At 41.2% G+C, this 21,151-nt stretch overlaps 1 protein-coding gene across 2 annotated transcripts; it reads right to left on the minus strand.

Moving 5' to 3' along the window:
• Window positions 1-3,629: 3,629 nt before the first annotated feature.
• On the minus strand, window positions 3,630-20,919 carry LOC122562239 (pyrroline-5-carboxylate reductase 1, mitochondrial-like). Of its 2 annotated transcripts, XM_043714984.1 has the most exons (8): window positions 20,817-20,919; window positions 20,615-20,739; window positions 12,901-12,971; window positions 11,152-11,331; window positions 9,460-9,681; window positions 7,555-7,647; window positions 6,420-6,583; window positions 3,630-5,684 (listed from the first exon to the last, which is right to left on the minus strand). In XM_043714984.1, exons 2-8 carry the CDS (start codon window positions 20,679-20,681, stop codon window positions 5,543-5,545), a joined length of 939 nt encoding a protein of 312 aa, XP_043570919.1. In that variant the 5' UTR covers window positions 20,682-20,739; window positions 20,817-20,919; the 3' UTR covers window positions 3,630-5,542. The 2 variants fall into 2 exon arrangements, with proteins under 2 accessions (XP_043570919.1, XP_043570918.1); XM_043714983.1 differs by having other exon boundaries at window positions 20,615-20,911.
• Between the last annotated feature and the right edge of the window lie 232 nt (window positions 20,920-21,151).

The raw sequence follows: 21,151 nt of genomic DNA on the forward strand, positions 1-21,151 counted from the left end.
CTTAGGTGCAAATTGCATATTTAATTATTTCATGGAATGTGTGTATCTTTGATAAGTTTATTTATTGCCCATCTCTAATTATCTAGAACAATGTAGCTTGCTGGTCTTTTTCAGAGGACAATTAAGAGTACTACACAAGACTAACATTGCTGTGGTTCTGGAGTCACACGTAGACTAGATTGGATATGGACCTTCCCTAAAAAAGGACACTAGTGAACCAGTGGGTTTTTACAACAACTGATGATAGTTTCATGGTCACCAGCATCAAGAGAAACAGTCAATTAATCAATTCAAAAATGCTGGAAATGCATAGGTCAGGCAGCATCTGTGATGAAAGGAGCACAGAGTTGCTGTTTCAAATCAGTTAAGTTTTTGTTAGAACTAGCTAAGTATACTGTAGGTATCAAAAATAATTAGATGTACTTAACACTGAACTATTTCCTGTGTACTGACTCAAAATATTTTAAAAAGACTTAAAGTTGATATGAAATTCTGGTCCCTGGTGTATTCCTAATGCTTACATTAGGGTGCAGGTAGCTGAAGGCATAATCACTAACCTCTGGTATTCCCTCTCTTATGCTGTCTAAGGGGAAACTGTAGATCAGAATAAATAAATTTATTGACTGAATGATACCTAAAATAAGTTTGAGTCAGAGTCATACAGCACAGAAACAGACCATTCAGTCCAACCAGTCAATGCCAACCACATTCCCAAACTAAACAAGTCCCATCTGCCTGCATTGGCCCATATCCCTCCAAATCTTTCCTATTCACGTACTTAACCAAATGTCTTTTCAATGCTATAACTGTACCTGCATCCACCACTTCGTGGAATTTCATTCCAAACACAAAACACTAAAAAAAAGTAGTCCACATCTTTTTAATGTTTTTCTCCAATCACCTTAAAAATACGCCCCTAGTTTTGAACGCACCCCTCACGAGGGAAAAAGACCTTTGTCATTCACTTTATCTCCACCCCTCATAATTTTATAAACTTCAACCTCCTACGGGCCAGTGAAAAAAGTTTCAGTCTTTCCAGTCTATTTTTCTATCTCAAACCCTCCATTCCCTACAACATCCTGGTGAATCTTTTCTGAACCCTTTCCAGCTTGAAAATACCTTTCCTTTAACAGGGTGACCAGAACTGTATATAATTCTCAGGAATAGGCCTCACCAACTTCCTGTACAACCTCAACATGATGTCCCAACTCCTATATTCAAAGGTATAAGGAATGATGTTCCACATTTATGGACTTCACATTAAAACAGTCAGAACTGACAAATTCCATAAGAATTAACAAGCAATGATACTTCAATAAAATGACAAATTTCACTTTAAGCAATCCACGTAATAAAAATGCAACCATTAGCATTTGCTTCATTCCCTACACTCTTAGCTATGAAGTTCTACAATTTTATTCATGCAGAATAGATAAAGAGTCCTACGTGATAGCAACTTTCATCATCTTGTTTCATAAGTCAATCATCCTCAAAGCATAGTTTTACAAACTCTGGAAAGGTGCATGAAAGAGCTGTAATGACCTGAGGGATACAGTGATCCTTTTCAACCAACCAATAACATTCTGGTTTACAGTTAGGTCCCTTTGGAGACAACATCCAGTTCTTTTGCACGTCCAAGCTACACCGATTGTTGACCAGGGTTGAGAACTTCTCAGCCACCTTGGAAAATGCCTCCAATGGCTTCGGTCTCTTTTTTATAATTTAAAAATTCTTGAGGAGTCAAAACACTACTTACGATCATATTAAAGGATAGCACTTTCTAACGCAAGTCTTAGCATATGTTTTTAAAAAGGTTTTTAAAAAGGTGCTATACAAATGCAGTTTATGTAATTGAACCATTCAAACCATTTCATGCAAAATGCAGACTTTTGAAGTAGTCATTGTTGTAAAAGTCTGAAACAGGCTGCAAACTCACACAGGACATTAATTATTATTGTGCTACTCTTTGTAGTAGTCAGTCTTAGTGATGTTACTGGAGGAATAAATATTAGCCAGATGCTTCATACCCACTTGAGAAAGTGAACAGGACCTTTCATCCCAAATGTGGCACATCTAAACAGGGCAGCATTACCTCTGTGCTCACTAGGAGTCGTTGTAGTTTTTTTTCAATTCACTTCTGTGACATGGGCATCACTGCCTAGTCTGGCATTTATTGCCCATCCCTTGTTGCACTAGAGAAGGTGCCAGTGAGCTGCCTCCTTAAACAGCTTCAGTCCATGTGCTGTACATAAACCCTCAATGCTGTTAGGGAGGTATTCCTAGGATTTTAACCCAGCGACGCTGAAGTAACAGCGATATTTTTCCAAATCTAGATGACTTAGAGGGGAACTTACAGGTATTGGGTGTTCCCATGTCCTTCCAGATGAAATTGGTTGTGGTTTGGAAGGTGATCTCTAAAGATCTTTGGTGAATTTGTGCAGTGCGTCTTGTAGATAGTAGATGTTGATGCTACTGTGAGTCAATGGAGGAAGGAGTAGATATGACGACAAATCAAGTGGGCTGTTGTGTCCTGAATGGTGTTAAGCTTCTTGAGTGTTGTTGGAGCTGCACCCATCCAGGTAAGTGGGGAGTATTCCATCACACTCCTGACTTGTGCCTTGTAGATGGTGGACCAGCTTTTTGGAGTCAGGAAGTGAGTTACTCTGTGCACTTACTGAGCTAGAATCAAGTCTAAGCCAGACTCACCATGTCCTCAACAGAAGATACGATTGTAAAACCAGAATAAATATTCCACAATTGGATAGTGATACTCCAGCTTCATTATGGGCTGATGGAAATGCAAATACTCAAAACTTCAGTATGGTGTGACTTGAATGTCATGAATTCTTTGCTTCAAAAGAACATACACTTCAGAGTCTTAGAAGGTCATCTTTTATTATAAATTACATGTTGAATTCACATGTATACAAGTTTCATGATACAACTGTACATTATTATTCAAAATCAAAGCATTTAAATTCGCAAAGATGCTGCCAGCCCTGTGATTTCCATTTTAAGTTCACTGATTTGTATCAACTTTCATTGTACCCTAGTCCTGCCACTGTGAAAGCGCACATATACATGCTTGCACATGTAACAGGGAGGAGAATTCCACCCCTACAATGCACCTGATCAAGGCATTGTCCAAGGCATCAGCTCACGACTCACCAATTGTTCACAGACCTGAATTCAGATCCAGGTTTAGTTGGTCCAATCTCTTAAGCATATGCCCCTTTGCAGCCATTTTGCAAAACATGAAAAAAGACAACAGGAAAAAACTGACAAGGGTTAAGAAGCAAAAATATTTAAGTAAAAAGTGATTGTTCAATCATAATGTTAGTAGCCACTTGACCTGCATAATTACACAAAGGCAGGCTCTTCTTTTCCACTTCTATTTGCGGTTTAGAAAAGCATACAGGGCCTGTTAAAATATCGTTGGCATTTCATTTGTAAATCACACGTAATAGTACAATATTGCAAAACAAGGACTGACTCCAAAAAAAATCAGCCAAATCATAGGATTATTCATTTTTTTGGCATATGGAAATCACAACCATTGACTTAATCTACAAGTTCAGATAAGTATAAAACTAATACAATCAGAAACAGTTAGATAGAAGACAGACAGCCAAAAAAAATCAGCCAAATCATAGGATTATTCATTTTTTTGGCATATGGAAATCACAACCATTGACTTAATCTACAAGTTCAGATAATTATAAAACTAACACAATCAGAAACAGTTAGATAGAAGACAGACAGACAGATTGGTAAACTTTTTAAAGTATCAAGTCAATTGCTTGCACAATTGCACCATGATTCACTGGTGATCTCAATCTGGCCAGATAAAAAAAAAAGTTTTAGTTTGTCTTCTTTAAATCAGTAAATACCTCTAACCATAAGCAGGGCAGCAATTGCCCATTACTAGATAAGCAGCAACCTCTGTAGCAGTAAAAATCTGAAGTTTTTTGTTTTATTTTTACAAAGTAGTAGAGTATATAAAGGGTCCATCCTGACATCTCATTCTGAAAAGAAATAATTTTCCAAGCAACTGTTAATCTATGCTTTTGCTCAATAAATCTTCTACTTTAGAATAGAGTATTAACCTGGAACATATTGACAGTACTTTGCATTAAACATTAGGACAAGTGGACGGAAATCTCTACTTTAGGTCAAACATTACAAGTACACAAACACTCCCAGGAATTTACAGCATTCACTAGATCAAAGTCTCTCAGTCTTTTGCTCTGAGCTTTAAGATGTGAATGTAGCTCGGTGTATAAAATTCACATACAAATAAGGCCTTAGCATCACTAGTATTGAGTGTTAATAAAACACAATTGACCTGACGTTTCTTCTCTATAGCTACAAAAACGTATACAAGATACCAGAACAAATAACAGTCCTGTTACCAGGGATATGTAAGATTATCCAATTATTGAACACGAAAAAGCTCACATTTCTTATTTCATACTGAAACATGTTCAATGCTATAGCTGAACATTCAGAAAGTGGCAAGTCTATTGAAACTGAAACATTTCGAAGTTGGAAATCTGACCACAAGCCTAAATTAAAAACTTATATTTCTAATCATAAATATGAGATGGGTAGGTTTGAAGACTCCAACTAGTAATCTTTGCTTCAGTCTAAATGACAGTTGTGCACTTAAAGCCAGAAGACAGAGAAGTAATCTTACCATAAATCACAACTACATAATATGGTCCATAAGCCTGTACTGTACATCTCCAAGAAGGTCTTTGAAATTAAAGGTCAGGGCACTCCCAGCCAACGGTGCACAGGAAATCTAAATCTCAGGCTGAGGCCACATTTCATATTAAAATAAGTACAGGTTTCATGAAACATTATGCTGAATTATTCAGCTGCACAAAATGTCACAGTCACGTTTTGAGAAATCTCTAATGCGGTTATGCTTGAGCTTAGTCACATGAAAATGATTTTCAGGACACAGCTTTCATTTGAAGTGAAGTGATAGTCACAGAACAATCCAACAAACTTGATTCAATTCTTCAATAACAGATAACCAAAGAAGGTAATGCAGTTGATCTTGTGTATAGGGGAACCTTTTAAATAAAGGACATTTTTAAGACACACAGTCAGGGAAAAGACTCGTTAGCAGCACTGAAGTCCATGGAATTATAGGACTAGTGCCAGCATGAGAAAAAATTGATTTAAGCAGAGAGCAATGCTAACGTGTTGCCTGTCAGGAAAATTCATAAAGAGGAATCAATGTTGGTTTTCTGCATTAGGGAACAATTCAGAAGGAAAGCAAAAGGGAGCATTAGACTGCTGTAAAATTACTACCAATATTATTTTCCACATTGATAGCACCGTCAACTGCAGGTCTCACCAACCTTAATGTGCATGCTTACCTTCATATTATAAAATATCAATATCAGTACACAGTGGTTACAAAAGCAAAGCCACTGATCTGCATTGAATATACATATCAAACTGTACTTTGGTAATACTTAAGTTTCACTGTTGCTTGCCCAGTCAGTCAATATTAATAACCATTCAGTATTTAGTGTTTTTTGCTTCCTGGGTACTTATTGTTGAAGAGGCTGATGCCAGCTTTCGAGGCAGTCTGTTTCACCTTGTTCAGGGTGGTCTTTTTGATGGCAGCAGGGGAAACAGTCTCTTGGTCAGCCATACACTGCAGCTCTCTGAACAAAGGAGGAAAAAAAGAAGAAAAAAAAAGGAGAAAACACATGAATAAGTGCAAGAGCAAATTGCGAAATGCAGAATAAAATCTTACAGTAAGGTGTGAAACAACTTGTAAAATAAAAAAGTCCTACAAACTCTTTATTTGTACGTTCATCTCAAAAATACACCTTTTCAAAACAAAGTAATCTGCAGGCGGTGTTTTCTTTCCACAATGAATACCAATACCAAATCTTGACTAGTTAATTCAATAGCGAAGCACATTAGGTGAGGGAGATAAAGAGGAGAAAGGGCGTTGATAACATTGGCTAAACAAACCTCTCCCAAACTTAGTCCAGTAAAAGAAGTGAAGAGGCCATAAAGGGTCAGTTTTCATCCTGTACGACTTACATGATGCAAGTGTAAGTCTGGGCTAACATTTATTACCCATTTCTCAGCCCTGTTAAAATGGTCACCTACATTGCTGTGGGTCAGGAGCAATGTTCCTTTTAAGCTATGTAGACATGCAGCCACTCAAAGACAAAAAAAAGGTCCATACAAAATCAGAATGTCAACGTTGTCCCCAGCATTGACTTCCAGTTTCAGAAGTCTGAGGTCTGCACAGAAGAGAAAAGAATTAGAGGGAACCTAGCTCTGGAGTCACACTTAGGTAAGGATGGGGAATTAGTGACCAGAGGTGGACTTCCAGTTGACAGGGGAGGGCAAAGAATAAATAAACAAACAAAACAGGCACATACCTTGTTCTCTCACATGACGCCTCAACAGCATTGATGAGCAGACTGCGGAAGCCCCCACTCTCCAGGAAGTGTACAGCATGGATGGTTGCACCTCCTGGCGAGCATACATTATCCTTCAGTTGGCCAGGGTGCTGTTCCGACTCCAACAGCATTTTTGCTGCTCCCTGTCCAGAGAAGAAACATGGGCAACTTAAAGCCCTTCGCCATTTAAACAAAAAGACTACAAATTTAGAAAATCAAAGTTGCAGAAGCTACTGCAAAGGCTTGCATTTGAACAAATCAGTAGCTTGTTATAAACGCTTCATTTCAAATGGAGGAGCCTGAAGCTTTCAATTCAAACAAACAATGTGCTGAACTGGGAGATTGATGTACAAAATCAATGGAGTGGTTTTGTTAGGGTTTTTTCCCCCTGAGGTTTCACACCAACTTCTGCAAACAGTTAAAGTTTATTAAAGCCTGTACAAGCTAGGTAACCCCTTTGACCCTTTTCGCAGGCATGCGAAGTAGAGTCAAAAGAGGCCCCACATCCTCTTTATACAGGTCAGTTGGTAATGCTCATAGATACTCCGGCCACTCCCCCCTCATAACCACATGTTACCCCAGGTACAATGGTAGGATGAGGTCAGACTCGGTGATAATGTAAATGCCCTAATCTTGAGGAATCTTTATGCAAACGATTTCCAGACTCAGTGATTCCCCAAGACAATGTAGTTGTGATATGCTTCAGTATTGGAGGATGATCACATAAATAAATTTGATTGTCTGGGGATGGCTATGAAAGCATTTCTGAATGGAAGGGACTGAATGAGAGTTTAATTTGATAATAGCTGTGGAAAAAAGTAGTAAATGACTGCCCAGATGAAGTGTAAATTATAATGGCTAGTCATCCACGTTCTTGCATGCTGTCTAAGAGACAGAATGTCATCCCCACCCACTTCCAGAATGTTCAGCTTCTTGGAGAAAGACAGTATAGCTTAACCTTTTCACATTTAACAGAGTGTACAATTTAATCTTTTAACATTACAGATGTAGTGAAGCAGCTCCTGACCATCAACAATATTAGCGGATCTTTGCCCATATACACTGCAGGTAAAGATGGAGAGATTGAGAAAAAGACACATTGTGATTTACTGACCAGCAATGCTTGAGCACCAAGTCGAACAGCCAGCCTTCGAGTGAGGCCCATCTTCACTCCACCATCTGCCAAAGCATCTATTGCTGTAAAAGCCTGGCAATAAATCAGATTACATTTCTTTGTCTGGTGGAATATACAATCTTTGACTTATTTGCAAATCCACTTCTTTCATTCTTCTCACCAACATCCAAATTCTATGAGGTGATCTGCAGCTGTCTCAGGTGGACAGCCTCACTCCAGAAGCCTATGAGTCACTCAATTAAGATCCATGCACATTGGTAACTTTGGATTATAAAGCACCTTTGGAACTTTTACTAAACTAAAGGCTTAGGAAAACAAGAGGACAGCTCAGAAATGAGATGTAAGAATCAAGTAAATACAAGTTAAGATCTGAAGATACTTGGCTAAGAGGTCTAAAATTGTGGTGAGAAGATACATGAATGAATTTGAATGGTAATGAGAAAAATCACTTGGTATTTCTTCTGCCCAAAATATTTTACAAAAGCAAAGATGGATGGATGTAAAACAAAGGCTTGCACAAGAAAGAAAAACCAGAGATTCTCGACTAAAATATTTTTAAAATGTAGGTTTACATTTAGGAATTAAGTCGTAACAAGCTAGGTCAATAGGAATGTACATTCTCCACACAAGCCTCCTCCCAGGCTTCCTGAAACTCCACCCCCTCTTTGTAACCACCTTGCAATTCATCCCCATCCGTCCTCAGAATCATATCAGTGCAGGTGATGGCCATTTGGCCCATTATGCATGTACTGGCTATCTGAATTAGCAATGCACCTAGTATCATTTCCCCATCTTATTCCCCCTCATGAACCTGCATAATCCTTCCCTTCAGATAACAATCCAATTTGCCCTTGAATGTCTCAACTGAACCTCCAACCACAACTCAGGCAGCACATTCAGACACGAAGCACTTGCTGCATTGGAAGAGTTATTCCTCACCTCTTGATTGTTCCCTTTGCCAGTATGACCTTAAAAATAGTATCTTCATTTTCAATCCTACCTTGACGTACTCTGTCCTTATTGAAATTGAATATTCATCAGAGCATCTCTCAACCTTCTCTACACCAAGATAATCAATCCCACCTTCACCAATCTATGTGAATGTCGCAGATATTATTATTAATTGAGGAGTCACTGACTAAATTTGGGATCTCAGATGTGCTAGGTAGATCTTTAATCTGGTTACTTTTGAGTTGTGTACTCATACCCCCTCCAGGAGGCTAATGGGCTATAGTGCCATGTGTTGGGAATGCTCTGTGTTGAGTTTTCTTTAATTCATTCACAGGACGAGAGCATTACTGGCTATGCCCTAATTTATTGCCCATTCCCAAATGCCCACAGAGCAGTTTAGAGTCAACCACATTGCTGTGGGTCTGGAGTCACATGTAAACTAGACCAGGAAAGGATGGCAGTTTCCCTCCTTAAAGGGCATTAGTGAACCAGATGGATTTTTCCTGACAATTGACAGTGGATTTGCATTTTTTTTTTAAACTGAATTAAGATTCCACCAAGGCAGGATTCAAACCCGGGTCTCCTGGATTAACAGTCCAGTGATAATAGCACTAGGATTGCCTCCCCTTATGTTCTTATGCATTAATGACTGCATTTAAAATATTGTACATGGCTTGCCGTCCTGACTGTATCTTGTCCATCTGGACTACCATTGTCCCTGGTGATCCTGTTCCTGCCTTCACAATTCCTATACTGTTCTGTGACTTTCTTGGAAAGGAAAAGAAAAACTTTACAAGTGATGTTCCTCATCCCACATTATCAGATTATTAGAACAAAATAAAATGGTGTTTCGTTCCCCCTCTAGTTTCTAAAATCTGAGCACTTGTCGATGACTGTATTTTGTGACTGAAAAGGGACAAGCCTGGTACGTACATAGGCAGGGCCACTGCCACTGAGCCCAGTGACTGCATCGATGAGATCCTCTTCAACCTCCACACAGTAGCCAACACTGGCCATCAGCTGCTCCAATAGGTTCCCGTCTTCCACCTCTGCATGTGTTCCTGTGGCATACACTGTAGCCCCCTCTCGTACAATCACAGGGGTGTTGGTCATCAAGCGGATCACTTTCGGAAATTGGTGCACAGAGGACAGTTTCTGCAAGATCAAGCAGCTACATTAAAAAGTGCCATTGCAGAAATGTAAAATCAATTTACACAAAGGAACAGGCCATTCAACACAACTGGTCAATTCCAAGTCTTCCCACCCTTCTTCCTCTAGTCATATTACTACATTCTTCTATGCCTTTCCACTTCATATTTGTCTACTATACCCTTGAATGAATCGCTGCTTTGGAGTTTATCAAATACTTATTTAAAAACGTAGGTAGTGTCCTTCAACATAAACTGACTGCATTCTGAAATGTTAACCAGATCAGTAGGAATTTATTCGCTTCGGCATAACTACTGCACACAGCTTTCAGAGGATAGATGGAGGAGGATTCTCTCTTCAAAAAGACACAGAGCAGAATTAAGTGGATCAGTCCCACAAGCCTGCACTACTAGTCAATCAGATCACTGTGTAGTGTGAAATCACTCATGACATTATTAGAAAGCAAACTGTAAATATACTGCAGTTATTTGAAATAGTCAGGGGAGGTCAATGTACTCAGTAAGTCTATGGCACCCCATTATTGCTGTAACTCTGTCACTTCATTTTCAACATTGTATTTTTAACTTCTAAAAACATGGAAATCAGCAATGTAGCTATAAGCTATCAGTCTGCAACCAATTGATGGGAAGATATTTGGAGTGTGACAGTCTACAATGCTGAGTGATGTTGCTTAGCAGCTGAATTTAAAGAAACACAAACAGTGAGTTTACTCACTAAATCAACCATTGCTATTGTCAAGGTCATAACAATTTAGCATTTACGTCTTCCTATACTTTACTCTCAACCTAAAACCCTGCAGTAGTCACCAGCTTTTACATACATTAATATTCCATTTGGAGAAGCAATGTGGCAGGGTTTTGGGCAGAGCTGTTATGCTGCTATTTGATATGCTGCTCGTGCACTGAGATGTTCAGCCTAGGAACTGGGAGTAACAGTGCACCCACTGGAAATCAGAATCCTCACAGACATGTCAGAATGAGCTGAAAATTGAATCATAATAGTGTTTGAAGCGTGGACTATAAAATTGAAAGCAAAGACATAATTTGCCACTGTCTTGAACAAATTTCTTCCATTAGCCACCAAACAAACAGGTGAGCTTAGTTGCTCCTTGTGGAATGCTGTATCCAGAATAATGCCTGTGTGGCCTCAAAAGGTCATCCTCCACGTGAAGTGATGTGGGCCAGTTGGCATTTGTGGAATGTGACAACATAGGAGGTATTCATCACAGAAGATCTGCACTCTTTCTCCGGAAGTACTTTAGACTTATTTATATTTTAGTTTTCTTTGTCAAATATGCCATACAAATTATTTATTTTAATTTGCAGAAATTCCCACCACAAATATCATAAATCAAAACCTCACACCTTCCTAAATTCTCAACTGCAGTGAAATTTTAGTGACTGTACTGGTGTCTGAACAAAATTCAAGCAAAAGATCATTAGACTCAAAAGTTACCTTCTCTATGGAGCTAATGGTGACTCCAGCAGCACAAGACACAATCAAGTGGCGGTCCTGGATATCAGGAGCAATTTCATCCAGCACAAAGGGGATGATGGGTGGCTTGACAGCAAGAAATAGTACATCGCTCTTTTGAACAGTCTCCTTGTTGCTCAAGGAGAAATTGACACCAAGTTTCTACAAATTTAAAGAAAAAGAACAGAAAAGATTATGAATGAGCGTCACACACAATTTATTTCTTCTAACTCACTTCCCCAACATTAAAATATAACAATGCAAGCTACTTGAAGTAATTCAATAGACATTCTGTGATTAAAACGTCCTAAAAGTAATTAGAGTGATCAGAACGACTGATCTCAGACTGGATCCAGTCCCGGTCACTCCCATCCTTTTCGGGAATGGCTTCAACAAAAGAAGTCACTGAAAAATAACTAGGACATCCAGACCCCAGAGCATGTTTCATTTTTCAATTAACTCTATTTTTCTGCCTTCATTCAGAGACTCTTAAAGCCCTGACTAACAAAGATTTACCAATGTCAATTCTGAAATTGTCAACTGAACTCCGCCATCTGCCATCAACCCCCAACTTGGAGAAGGAAGAAAATTCCAGGTGCCTTTCTTTGTTCCTTCTCCTCAAACTTGTGGCTATTGTTCCTGCAAGTTGGATGCAAATCAGAATTTGCAACCATCTCCTACACTCTGCACGAACAATCAAATGTGGTTACTTTTAATTTTGGAAATATAACATCCCTTTTTAAAATTATTTGCTAATCATCTCTACTTGAAATTCGACCAAGTATATCGCTAATTAAATGCAGCAGATTTGTAAACAGGGAGCCATGTGTTTCGAGTGCATGACAAATTGCTTGCTTTGTTCACAGGCAGGAGGCTGGAAGAACACAGCAAGCCAGTCAGCGCCAGGAGGTGGTGAAGTCGACATTTCGGGATGACCCTTCAGGACTGGGGGTGGGTGTAGGGAGAGTTACAGATAAAGGGGATGGTGGGGACAGGGTAATGAGGTAGGAACAGGTGAAGACAGGGAGAGGGTACAACCTGGTTGATCAATGGGAGGAATGAATCTGGTTAGTGGAAGGGAGGGGCAGGGGCTTGGAAGGGAGTCAGGGGATGGGAAGGGAGGTTATTTGAAATTGGAGAACTCAATGTTGAGTCCTCTGGGCTGTAGGCTGCCCAGGCAGAAGATGAGGTGTTGTCCCTCCAACTCGCAGTGTGGTTCATTGCGGCAATGGGCTGTCACTGCTGGTTTCTTTCAGGGAAAAAAAAACTTAACTCAATAAAGAAAAAAGTAGAAATTTAGCAAAGTGCTCTCAAGGCAATAATTTCATTTGAGGCAATGCAGAACAGAATGATTGGATGGGAAAACTACAGTACATCAAAACAGAGAAGTCAGCTTGTAGGTCCAGCAGATATGACTGAAGCGTTTTAGGCATGAACTCTCCAATATAGCCTTAACCTCAGAAATGTCACACAGTTAGAAGAATAGCTATGCTAAAATTTATACTGCAGCATAGCTAGAAGCTAGCACGATGCGTGAACACAGGTGGGATGTTTGTTTACACGCACACACAACACAACACACACACGGTTGTTTTCACAAGGTTCAATAGCCTGACTCCACGTACAGCTGGTGCTGGGAAAGCTACCTGGAATAGTCATTTACATAATTATACAGAAAGAAAAAGGGTCACTGCTACAGTGGATTGGTAAAACAAACACATTGCCTCATACCCTCAGACCTCCGACGGTGGGCAAATCCTGGTCTGGCGAACTTGCTGTGATCTTGTGAGCAGCTAAGATACCTGAGGAGAAAAAACTGGTTCAGGAAAACAAGTTCAATTAAAATGGGAAGCAAAGCACCATCCAGTTCTTGGCTGTGACCCTCTGGGTTATGCCACTTCCATGCACATCCAAGTGATTTTCCAAACACACTGGGGAACCTTGCCTTCATCACACTTTCAGTACCAGACATCCATCACCATCTGATTTTAATCTTTTCACAAAGTGCTTTAAGTCTATGCCTCAGATTAACCCATTTCCTACTGCAGAGTGATCAGAGTTAGAGATCTATAAACACAGAAAAATAGGCCCTTCAGCCCATTGAGTCTGCACCAGCCGAAAACAACCTCCCAATTATTTTAATCCCATTTTCCAGCACTTTGCCCATAGCCTCGTAAGGCTTAGCATCAGAAGTGCAGATCTATATGATTGTCAAACATGAAGGTTTCTGCTTCTTATATCACCCTTAGAAGGTGTGGCAGTAATCTGGAAGCAGAGAGTTCCAGATTCCCATCACTCCTACAGGTGTCAGACTCTCTGCCTCGAAGTCATTCTACTGATATCCATCATAACATATACAGTGCAATTAAATTGCCCCTTAGCCTCTGTTTCAAAGAAAACAACCCCAAGTTTTCACCATAATGAGGAATCTTCCAACAGAGTAATCATGCCAGAATTTAAACTCAGAATCTGAGTTGCCATCAATATTCTGTGCTATAAGCGCTTGGACAATGTGCTAACGCACCCCCCTCCCAAATAAAAAGGAGGCTCTGATGGAAATTCATGTATTTCAGGTTAGTCATCATCCTCATCCACAACACTGCTTAGAAACTGGCAAAACATTGAGAGGCACTCACATCTCAGGTCAACACAACTACATCAATTCAGTTTTATATTGCTCCCATGAATGAGCAGCAGTTATCAGCTAAATTACCATCTCTGCAAAACAATAGCAAAATTTAATCACAGCAACCTCACCCCAAAACAATTATCTGTTACAAAATCTATTGGGACTCCCAACAATCTGCTGGCAGTGGATACCCTGCCACTGTGGCTGCTGATTTCACCAGGGTAATTTAGTTGTCCCATGGCTATACCAAAAACGGATATTCCACTCCCAAGAATCACCTCCTTGCACTACCAACAGCACTATTGAGAGCAGTGGCCATTCACGGAACAAATTTCAGAAAGAAATGGATAGATTTGAGAAGCTAAAGGAATCAAGGGGTATGTGGAGAGATCAGGAGTTTGTGCTGAAATATGGGATTAGCCATGATTCTGCTGAATGGGTGGGAATGGCTCAAAAAGCCTCCTCTTTCTATGTTTCTGCCACTATTGCATTATAAAAATGAACCAGAATACAATGTGCAGGGAATAATTCCAAAGTTTGCTGAGAAGCAAAAACCTGGAAGCATTGTAATGCAGTGAGGATGATAGTTTAAAACTTCAATTATAGTATTTTGAAGGGTGTGCAGGAGCAGACAGAAAACTGAAGCATATGTACCGAAACATTTGAATGTGGCCAGGCAGCTGTTAATAAAACATAGCACTCTAGGCTTCATTTATAAGGACAGAGTACAAGAGCAGGAAGGTTATGATGAACGCCTGAAAAAAAAACTGGAGTATTAGATTAGATTAGATTCCCTACAGTGTGAAAACAGGCCCTTCGGCCCAACAAGTCCACACCAACCCTCCGAAGAGCAACCCACCCCCCTACATTTACCCGTGACTGATGCACCTATCGCTTCGGGCACTTTAGCATAGCCAATTCACCTAACTTGCACATCTTTGGACTGTGGGAGGAAACCCACGCAGACACAATGAGAATGTGCAAACTCCACACAGACAGTCGCCCGAGACAGGAATTGAACCAGGGTCCCTGACGCAGTGAGGCAGCAGTGCTAACCACTGAGCCACCGTGTAAGTATAAAGTTCTGGATGCTATACTACAGAAAGGATAAGAATGCACTGGGGAAGAATATGGAAGAGCTTTACAAAAGTGGTTCAAGGATAAGGGACCTCAGTTATGAAGACAGACCGGCGAATGCTTTCCTTCAAGAGAAGGTGAAGAGGAGATTTAACAGACATTTTCAAAATCTATGGGGTCTGGACAGAATGGATAAGGAGAAACTGTGCCTGCTTAAGATCAAGATCCAGAAGCAACAGATGCATTTTGGAAAGGCAAATCAGGACAAGACTTATACACTTCATGGTAAGGTCCTAGGGAGCGTTGCTGAACAAAGAAACCTTGCAGTGCAGGTTCATAGTTCCTTGAAAGTAGAGTCACAGGTAGAGAGGATAGTTCTCCTTTATTGGTCAGAGCATTGAGTACAGGAGTTGGGAGGTTGCAGCTGTACAGGACATTGATTAGACCACTTTTGGAATACTGCATGCAATTCTGGACTTCCTCCTATCAGGAGGATATTGTGAAACCTAAAGGGTTCAGAAAAGATTTACCAGAATGTGCTGTGGTTGGAGGGCTTACACTATGGGGAGAGACTGAATAGACTGGGGTTGTTTTCCCTGGAGCATTGGTGGCTGAGAGATGACCTCAGGTTTATAAAATCATGAGGGGCATAGATAACGTAAATAGTCAAGGTCTTTTCCCTGGAATGGGCAAGTCCAGAACTAGAGGGCATAGTTTAGGGTGAAAGGGGAAAAAATTTAAAAGGGACCTAAGGGGCAACATTTTCACGCTGAGGGTATTGCGTGTATGAAATGAGCTGCCATAGGAAGCGGTGGAGGCTGGTACAATTGCAGCATTTAAAAAGCACCTGAATGGGTATATGAATAGGAAGGGTTTAAAGTAATATGGGTCAAATGCTGGCAAATGGCACTAGATTAGTTTAGGATATCTGGTCGGCATGGACGAGTTAGGCCAAAGGGTCTGTTTCCACGCTGTACATCGCTGACTATTTACAGCGCTCTGCAAAAAAAGTGCACGGTGAGGAAAATCTTCATGGCTCAGATTTGGAATGCTGCCACCACCCCTCCAAATTGTAACAGTTCATTTGAAACATTCAAAAGGGCATTGGATGACTGTTTCAATTTTAATAATGCGCAAGTTATGAGCAACAGGCAATTTGGCATTAAGCAATATGATCCAAGCCAGTGTGGACTTGATAGGCCAAATGGCCTCTTTTTACATTAACAATGTTATGATTGGATTTTGTGAATCTGGAATGGAGGTCCCAGGGGTGTAAGACACCAACTAAAGTGGAGTTGGGGCCAGTGGGGCTATTGACAGCAAATTAGTGATGGACAACAAATGCTGGCCCCGGCAGTAACATCATGAGTGAACTTTAAGAAAGTCCTCCCACTTTAGGAGAGAGGTGAGCAAATGGCAGAGTTTCCATCCTCCTGCCTTAATACAAAAAGGTCCTCTCCACCCCACACCAAACCCTGAAACTCACTAGAAGTTATCCCAATCTTATCTCACATGCTAACAAATCTCCTATCGAGTTGCCCAATAACTCAGATTACACAATTAGTTTAAAACAAATGGCAGCATGGGATTTCAAAGGTCACATCTAACAACTCTCCAAAAGCTCACTGTGACTCATTTTCTGCAACTCCATTATTGATCATTGTTGCTCAAATTGTGAAGGATTTTATTCTCAAATTTGCTAATTGCAGATATTGCTACCCGAGAGGGGGAAAAAAATGACATGACTACCTAATGGTACAGATGATGCAGACTGGCTTCTTGTCTATCTCCTGCCTGTCACAGCACCAAATTTAAAACTGATCCCCTCATCTTCATGTTCCTCCATAGCTTCATCTCCCCATCCATCTATAATTTCCTCTAGCATTAGAACATCCAAGAAAACCTCAATTTAGAAATTGTGGAGGCAGCAATCTTTCAAAACTCAAATCCTCCAAACAATATCAAATATAAAAGCACTACTGTAAAAGTATTTAGCATGGATTTGTTAAGGGAAGATTGTCCTTGACTAATTTCAATTGAAATTAAGGAAATTCAGGTCATTCTGCTATAATGCCCCATCAGCATGAATTGGCTGTAACATGATTGTTTGGATATCATGAACTTTCTACTGAATGGATTTCATGATTTTGTATAGGCAACCTTCTGCAGCCTATACAAAATTTTCTACAGCAGTTTTCCATAGTGTGATTTTCTATAGCGCGGGTTGCAGAGGAACACAGCTGTCGCGTTATAGCATAATGACCTGTAACAAGGAGGATTGAGGAGAACAGTACAGTTTATATGATCATCATGGATTTTGGGAAATGCTTTTTGACAAGCTCTCTGGTGGCAGACTGGTTAAAAAGAATAAATCATTGGAACTCAGGTGAGTGTAACAACTTCATATAAAACTGGCTCCATGGCAGGAAACATAGGATAATTGCTGACAGGTTTTTTTTCCAGCACCTTGAATGTGGTTTCCAGTGGGGATCTGCAGGGCCCAGTGGTGGGTCTTCTGTTTTTTGTGGTGTAATCTGGAGAATTGTACAGAGATATGGGGGGGGGGGCATGTTCAAGACACTCAGAGACAACACAAAAATAGGTAGTGTGGTTGATAGTTAGGAGGATAACAGTAAAGAGCAGAAAGGCATCAATGGACTGATTAGAAGGGCAGAAAAGTGGCAAATGGAATTCAACTTGAAGTGAGAGGTGGTGTACTTGGAGAGGTCAAACAAGGAAGAGAAAAACACAATTAATGTTTGGTTCCTGAGAAATGTAAGATAAGTACAGGATCTCAGAGTAAATATTTACAGATTCCTGAAGGTAGGACAGGTCAATGAGGCAATTACAAAAGCATACAGAATCCTTTCCTTGTATTTTTATATATAGAATGCCTACAGTGTGGACCCACCCCCTCCCCTATCCCTCCATTTCTCATGGCTAATCCACCTAGTCTGCACATCCCTGGACACTCTGGGGCAATTTAGCATGCCCTATTCATCTAACCTGCACATCTTTGGACCATGTGAGAAAACCCCCACAGACACAGGGAGAATGTGCAAACTCCACAGACACCAGAAGGTGGAATCGAACCCTTGACCCTGGCACCACGAGGCAGTAGTGTTAATCGCTGAGTCACAGTACCACCCAGATACAGAACACAGAAGAGTGGGGAAATTATGCTGGAATCATGTAAATTATTTGCCAGGCCATTACTTGAGCACTGTGTGTAGCTCATTGCAGAAAAGATCTAGAAAGGTTACAGAGGAGATTTACCAGGATGGTACCAGAACTAACAAAATTAGGAAATATTGGATAGTCTTAATTTGTTGTCCTTGGAAGAGAGAAGGCTGAGCTGTGGATTTGATGAAGGCAAGAGGGGCCTTGACAGAATGAATGGGAAGAAGCTACTGACCTCAGCAGAGGGGTCAGAATCGGGGACAGAATCAACTCTCCAATGAGAGAACAGTCCCATGGATTACAGCGACTTTACTTTAGATTTTAAAAACGGTGATTGGCAGAAACATTATAAGAGAGAGGTTGGTAGGGGTCTGGAACATATTGCCTGAAAAAGGGGAGACAGAAACCCTCAACTCATTTAAAGAGGAGTCTGGTTATACGTCTGAAGTGGCGTAACTTGTAGGGCAATTGAGTAAATGTTGGAAAGTGGAGAAGGTTGGCTGGCTCATTTTCCAGCTGGTATTGACCAGGTGAGCTCAGGCCTCTTTGTTCTTTCTGTGATTACTTGCTGTCATGTTTCTTCAGTGCCCTCACTCTGGTCTCGAGAGTCATTCCAACTCCAGTCTGTCGCTCTGGCAGAAGCAGAGCCTCAAACATCTCAACATCTTATTTTCTACAGCCTTATCATTAGGGCGGCACGGTGGCTCAGTGATTAGCACTGCTGCCTCAGCGGAGAGTCAGTGTGGACTAGTTGGGCCAAAGGGCCTGTTTCCACTCTGTAGGGAATCTAATCTAATCTCTAAAACCACAGAAAATATTTTTCAGTGCACAAAATTACTCAGCAAGAAAATTACTTGAATTTCAGTCATTGGTGTCACACTGATTTCCCAACAGCTACACCCCACTGAACAATAACTGCGGATTAACCTGTGGCAACAATGTTTGGTCTTTTAAAAAAAAGATTGTGTGACAAGCCTTATTCTCAAACAAGCTTTCAGCCACCACTCTAAACAATCACACATCATAGCTCCTGAACGACATCATCTTACATGAGAATAACATCTATAATGCAGGAAAACCCATCAAAAGCACTGCCCAAGTCATGGCAGAAATAATATCAAACCAGAGAGGGGAGAGGCTAAGAGAGATTATTAAACTTTCAGTCAGGGGATGGGTCTGGAGGATATGTTTGAAAATATCAGAAGGAAGTTGTGAACAGCAGGACGGAGACTGTCATTGCTGGTGGTTATCTGGCTGGAGAAGGCACATGATGTTAGGCTACTGGAGAGCTCCAAGGACACATCCCCGGGATGAGATCACAGACACAATATGGAAAGGAGGTATTTATGGACCAGAATCAATTCCTCGGTAAATCGCAGGTCTGAGGATGTCAGCAAGGACAACAGTTGATGGGTGGGGGAATGAATCACTTGAAGTAGAGTTTGGGGCAAGCTCAAGCTTACAGAAGGGAGAGAGATTGGCAGCAGCAGTTCACACACTGACTTAGCCATGTCTGAAATGAACTGAGTGAATCAATACTCAGCTTTTGAGTGAAAGAGCACAGCCAGAGACAGAACCTGCTGCAGAGGTGAAATATAAGAACCAAAGTCTCTATCACCTAATAAGGTCAGGATTGGTCATGAGCGGGAGTGGGGGTGGGGAGTGGGGGTGGGGAGTGATATTAACAAAAGTGCACTTTTACACTGGGAATTGGAAAGGGAGGTTGAGGAGTTAAAGCTCAGAGCTGGGCACGATATTAAAGTCACAGATGATTTAGTAGGCAGGGCAGACAAAGAAAAGCTGAAAATGTGTTGCTGGAAAAGCACTGCAGGTCAGGCAGCATCCAGGGAACAGGAGAATTGACGTTTCGGGCATAAGCCCTTCTTCAGGGCTTATGCCCGAAACGTCGATTCTCCTGTTCCCTGGATGCTGCCTGACCTGCTGCGCTTTTCCAGCAACACATTTTCAGCTCTGATCTCCAGCATCTGCAGTCCTCACTTTCTCCAGACAAAGAAAAGGTCAAAGAGAGAGAAGAAAGCTAAGCGAAGGGGAGACAATAGGCTAGAGTTGGGGTTGACTATAATACCAGCACCCAATTTCCTCCAATTCAGAGGAAAGGTCCCTGGACCTGAAATGTTAACTCTGATTCCTCTTCATAGATGTTACCAGACTCGCTAAGCTTTTCGAGTAACTTATGTTTTGGGAACAATTTACTCAGGTTGGACTGATAGAAGCGGTGGCTAGCCCCAAGATATGTGAGGCACAGCACACAGACTATGATCAGTCAGGGAAACCAGCGACGACAGTGAAAGGTCAGGAAAGTAGACGTGAGGAAATGTCAGGTCCACCATGATCCACGAGGGGCCGAACGGGCTACTCCTGTTCCAATTTCTTATAATTTTATACAGGGCCAAAAGAGGAAGAGATAGAGAGCAAGATGTGTGCCCCCAAGAGAATAAACTGGCCAGTCATTGGGACACTAGTCTATAAACACACCAGCAATGTTCCCATGAAGAACCACCTTACAGCAGAGCGACCTGTCCCCCGGGAGAGTCTCACCTGCAGCCGTGAATCCTCGGGCTAAAGCAAAGGCCAACTGACCGGCCCCAATGAACCCAACACTCATCTCTTTATCCCTCTTTGTGATGGCAGTCCGGAAGCCGATGGATGTCCCCCAACGTTACCTGGAACGCAAAACAAACCCGCAATCAGTCACCGTTCCCGGAGAGGGTTTAAGTCAATTACCTGGATGATATAGCACCTTCAGCAAGCTAACGCCCAGCGATATATCCGTCCGTCCTGATCCTGAGGAAGCTCACTCCGGCAACGTGGCTCGGAAATGTATCAAACCAACCAAGCCTGTGTATCCCTCCAGAGTGACAGCCGTATCCACCAATCCGTTTGAGTGTTATAGCCAGGACCCGCCCCCTCTGCCGGTCAGAAACCAACAGGGAGAGAGAAGGGCGGGCTCCTGAAATAAAGTTAGATTGAATACTCGCAACGTGAGCACACCATTGCATCATTTCATAAGCGCTTTACTCCGTCTCTCTGTCTGTGGTAAGGTGTCTTTCGTAATGGCGTGAAAAGGCCCCAAAA

Source organism: Chiloscyllium plagiosum, chromosome 24 (genome assembly GCF_004010195.1).
Source record: "Chiloscyllium plagiosum isolate BGI_BamShark_2017 chromosome 24, ASM401019v2, whole genome shotgun sequence".
Lineage (NCBI taxonomy): Eukaryota > Metazoa > Chordata > Chondrichthyes > Orectolobiformes > Hemiscylliidae > Chiloscyllium > Chiloscyllium plagiosum.

What these genes read in the sequence shown, in the direction of transcription:
- LOC122562239 (XM_043714984.1), bottom strand. Translation starts at nt 20,681, where the DNA reads ATGAGTGTTGGGTTCATTGGGGCCGGTCAGTTGGCCTTTGCTTTAGCC. An exon ending in GTGGCAGTGGCCCTGCCTAT is followed by an intron (nt 7,648 to 9,459) that starts GTACGTACCAGG and finishes ATTTATTGCCAG; the next exon opens with GCTTTTACAGCAATAGATGC. An exon ending in GCGTCATGTGAGAGAACAAG is followed by an intron (nt 5,685 to 6,419) that starts GTATGTGCCTGT and finishes TCCTTTGTTCAG; the next exon opens with AGAGCTGCAGTGTATGGCTG.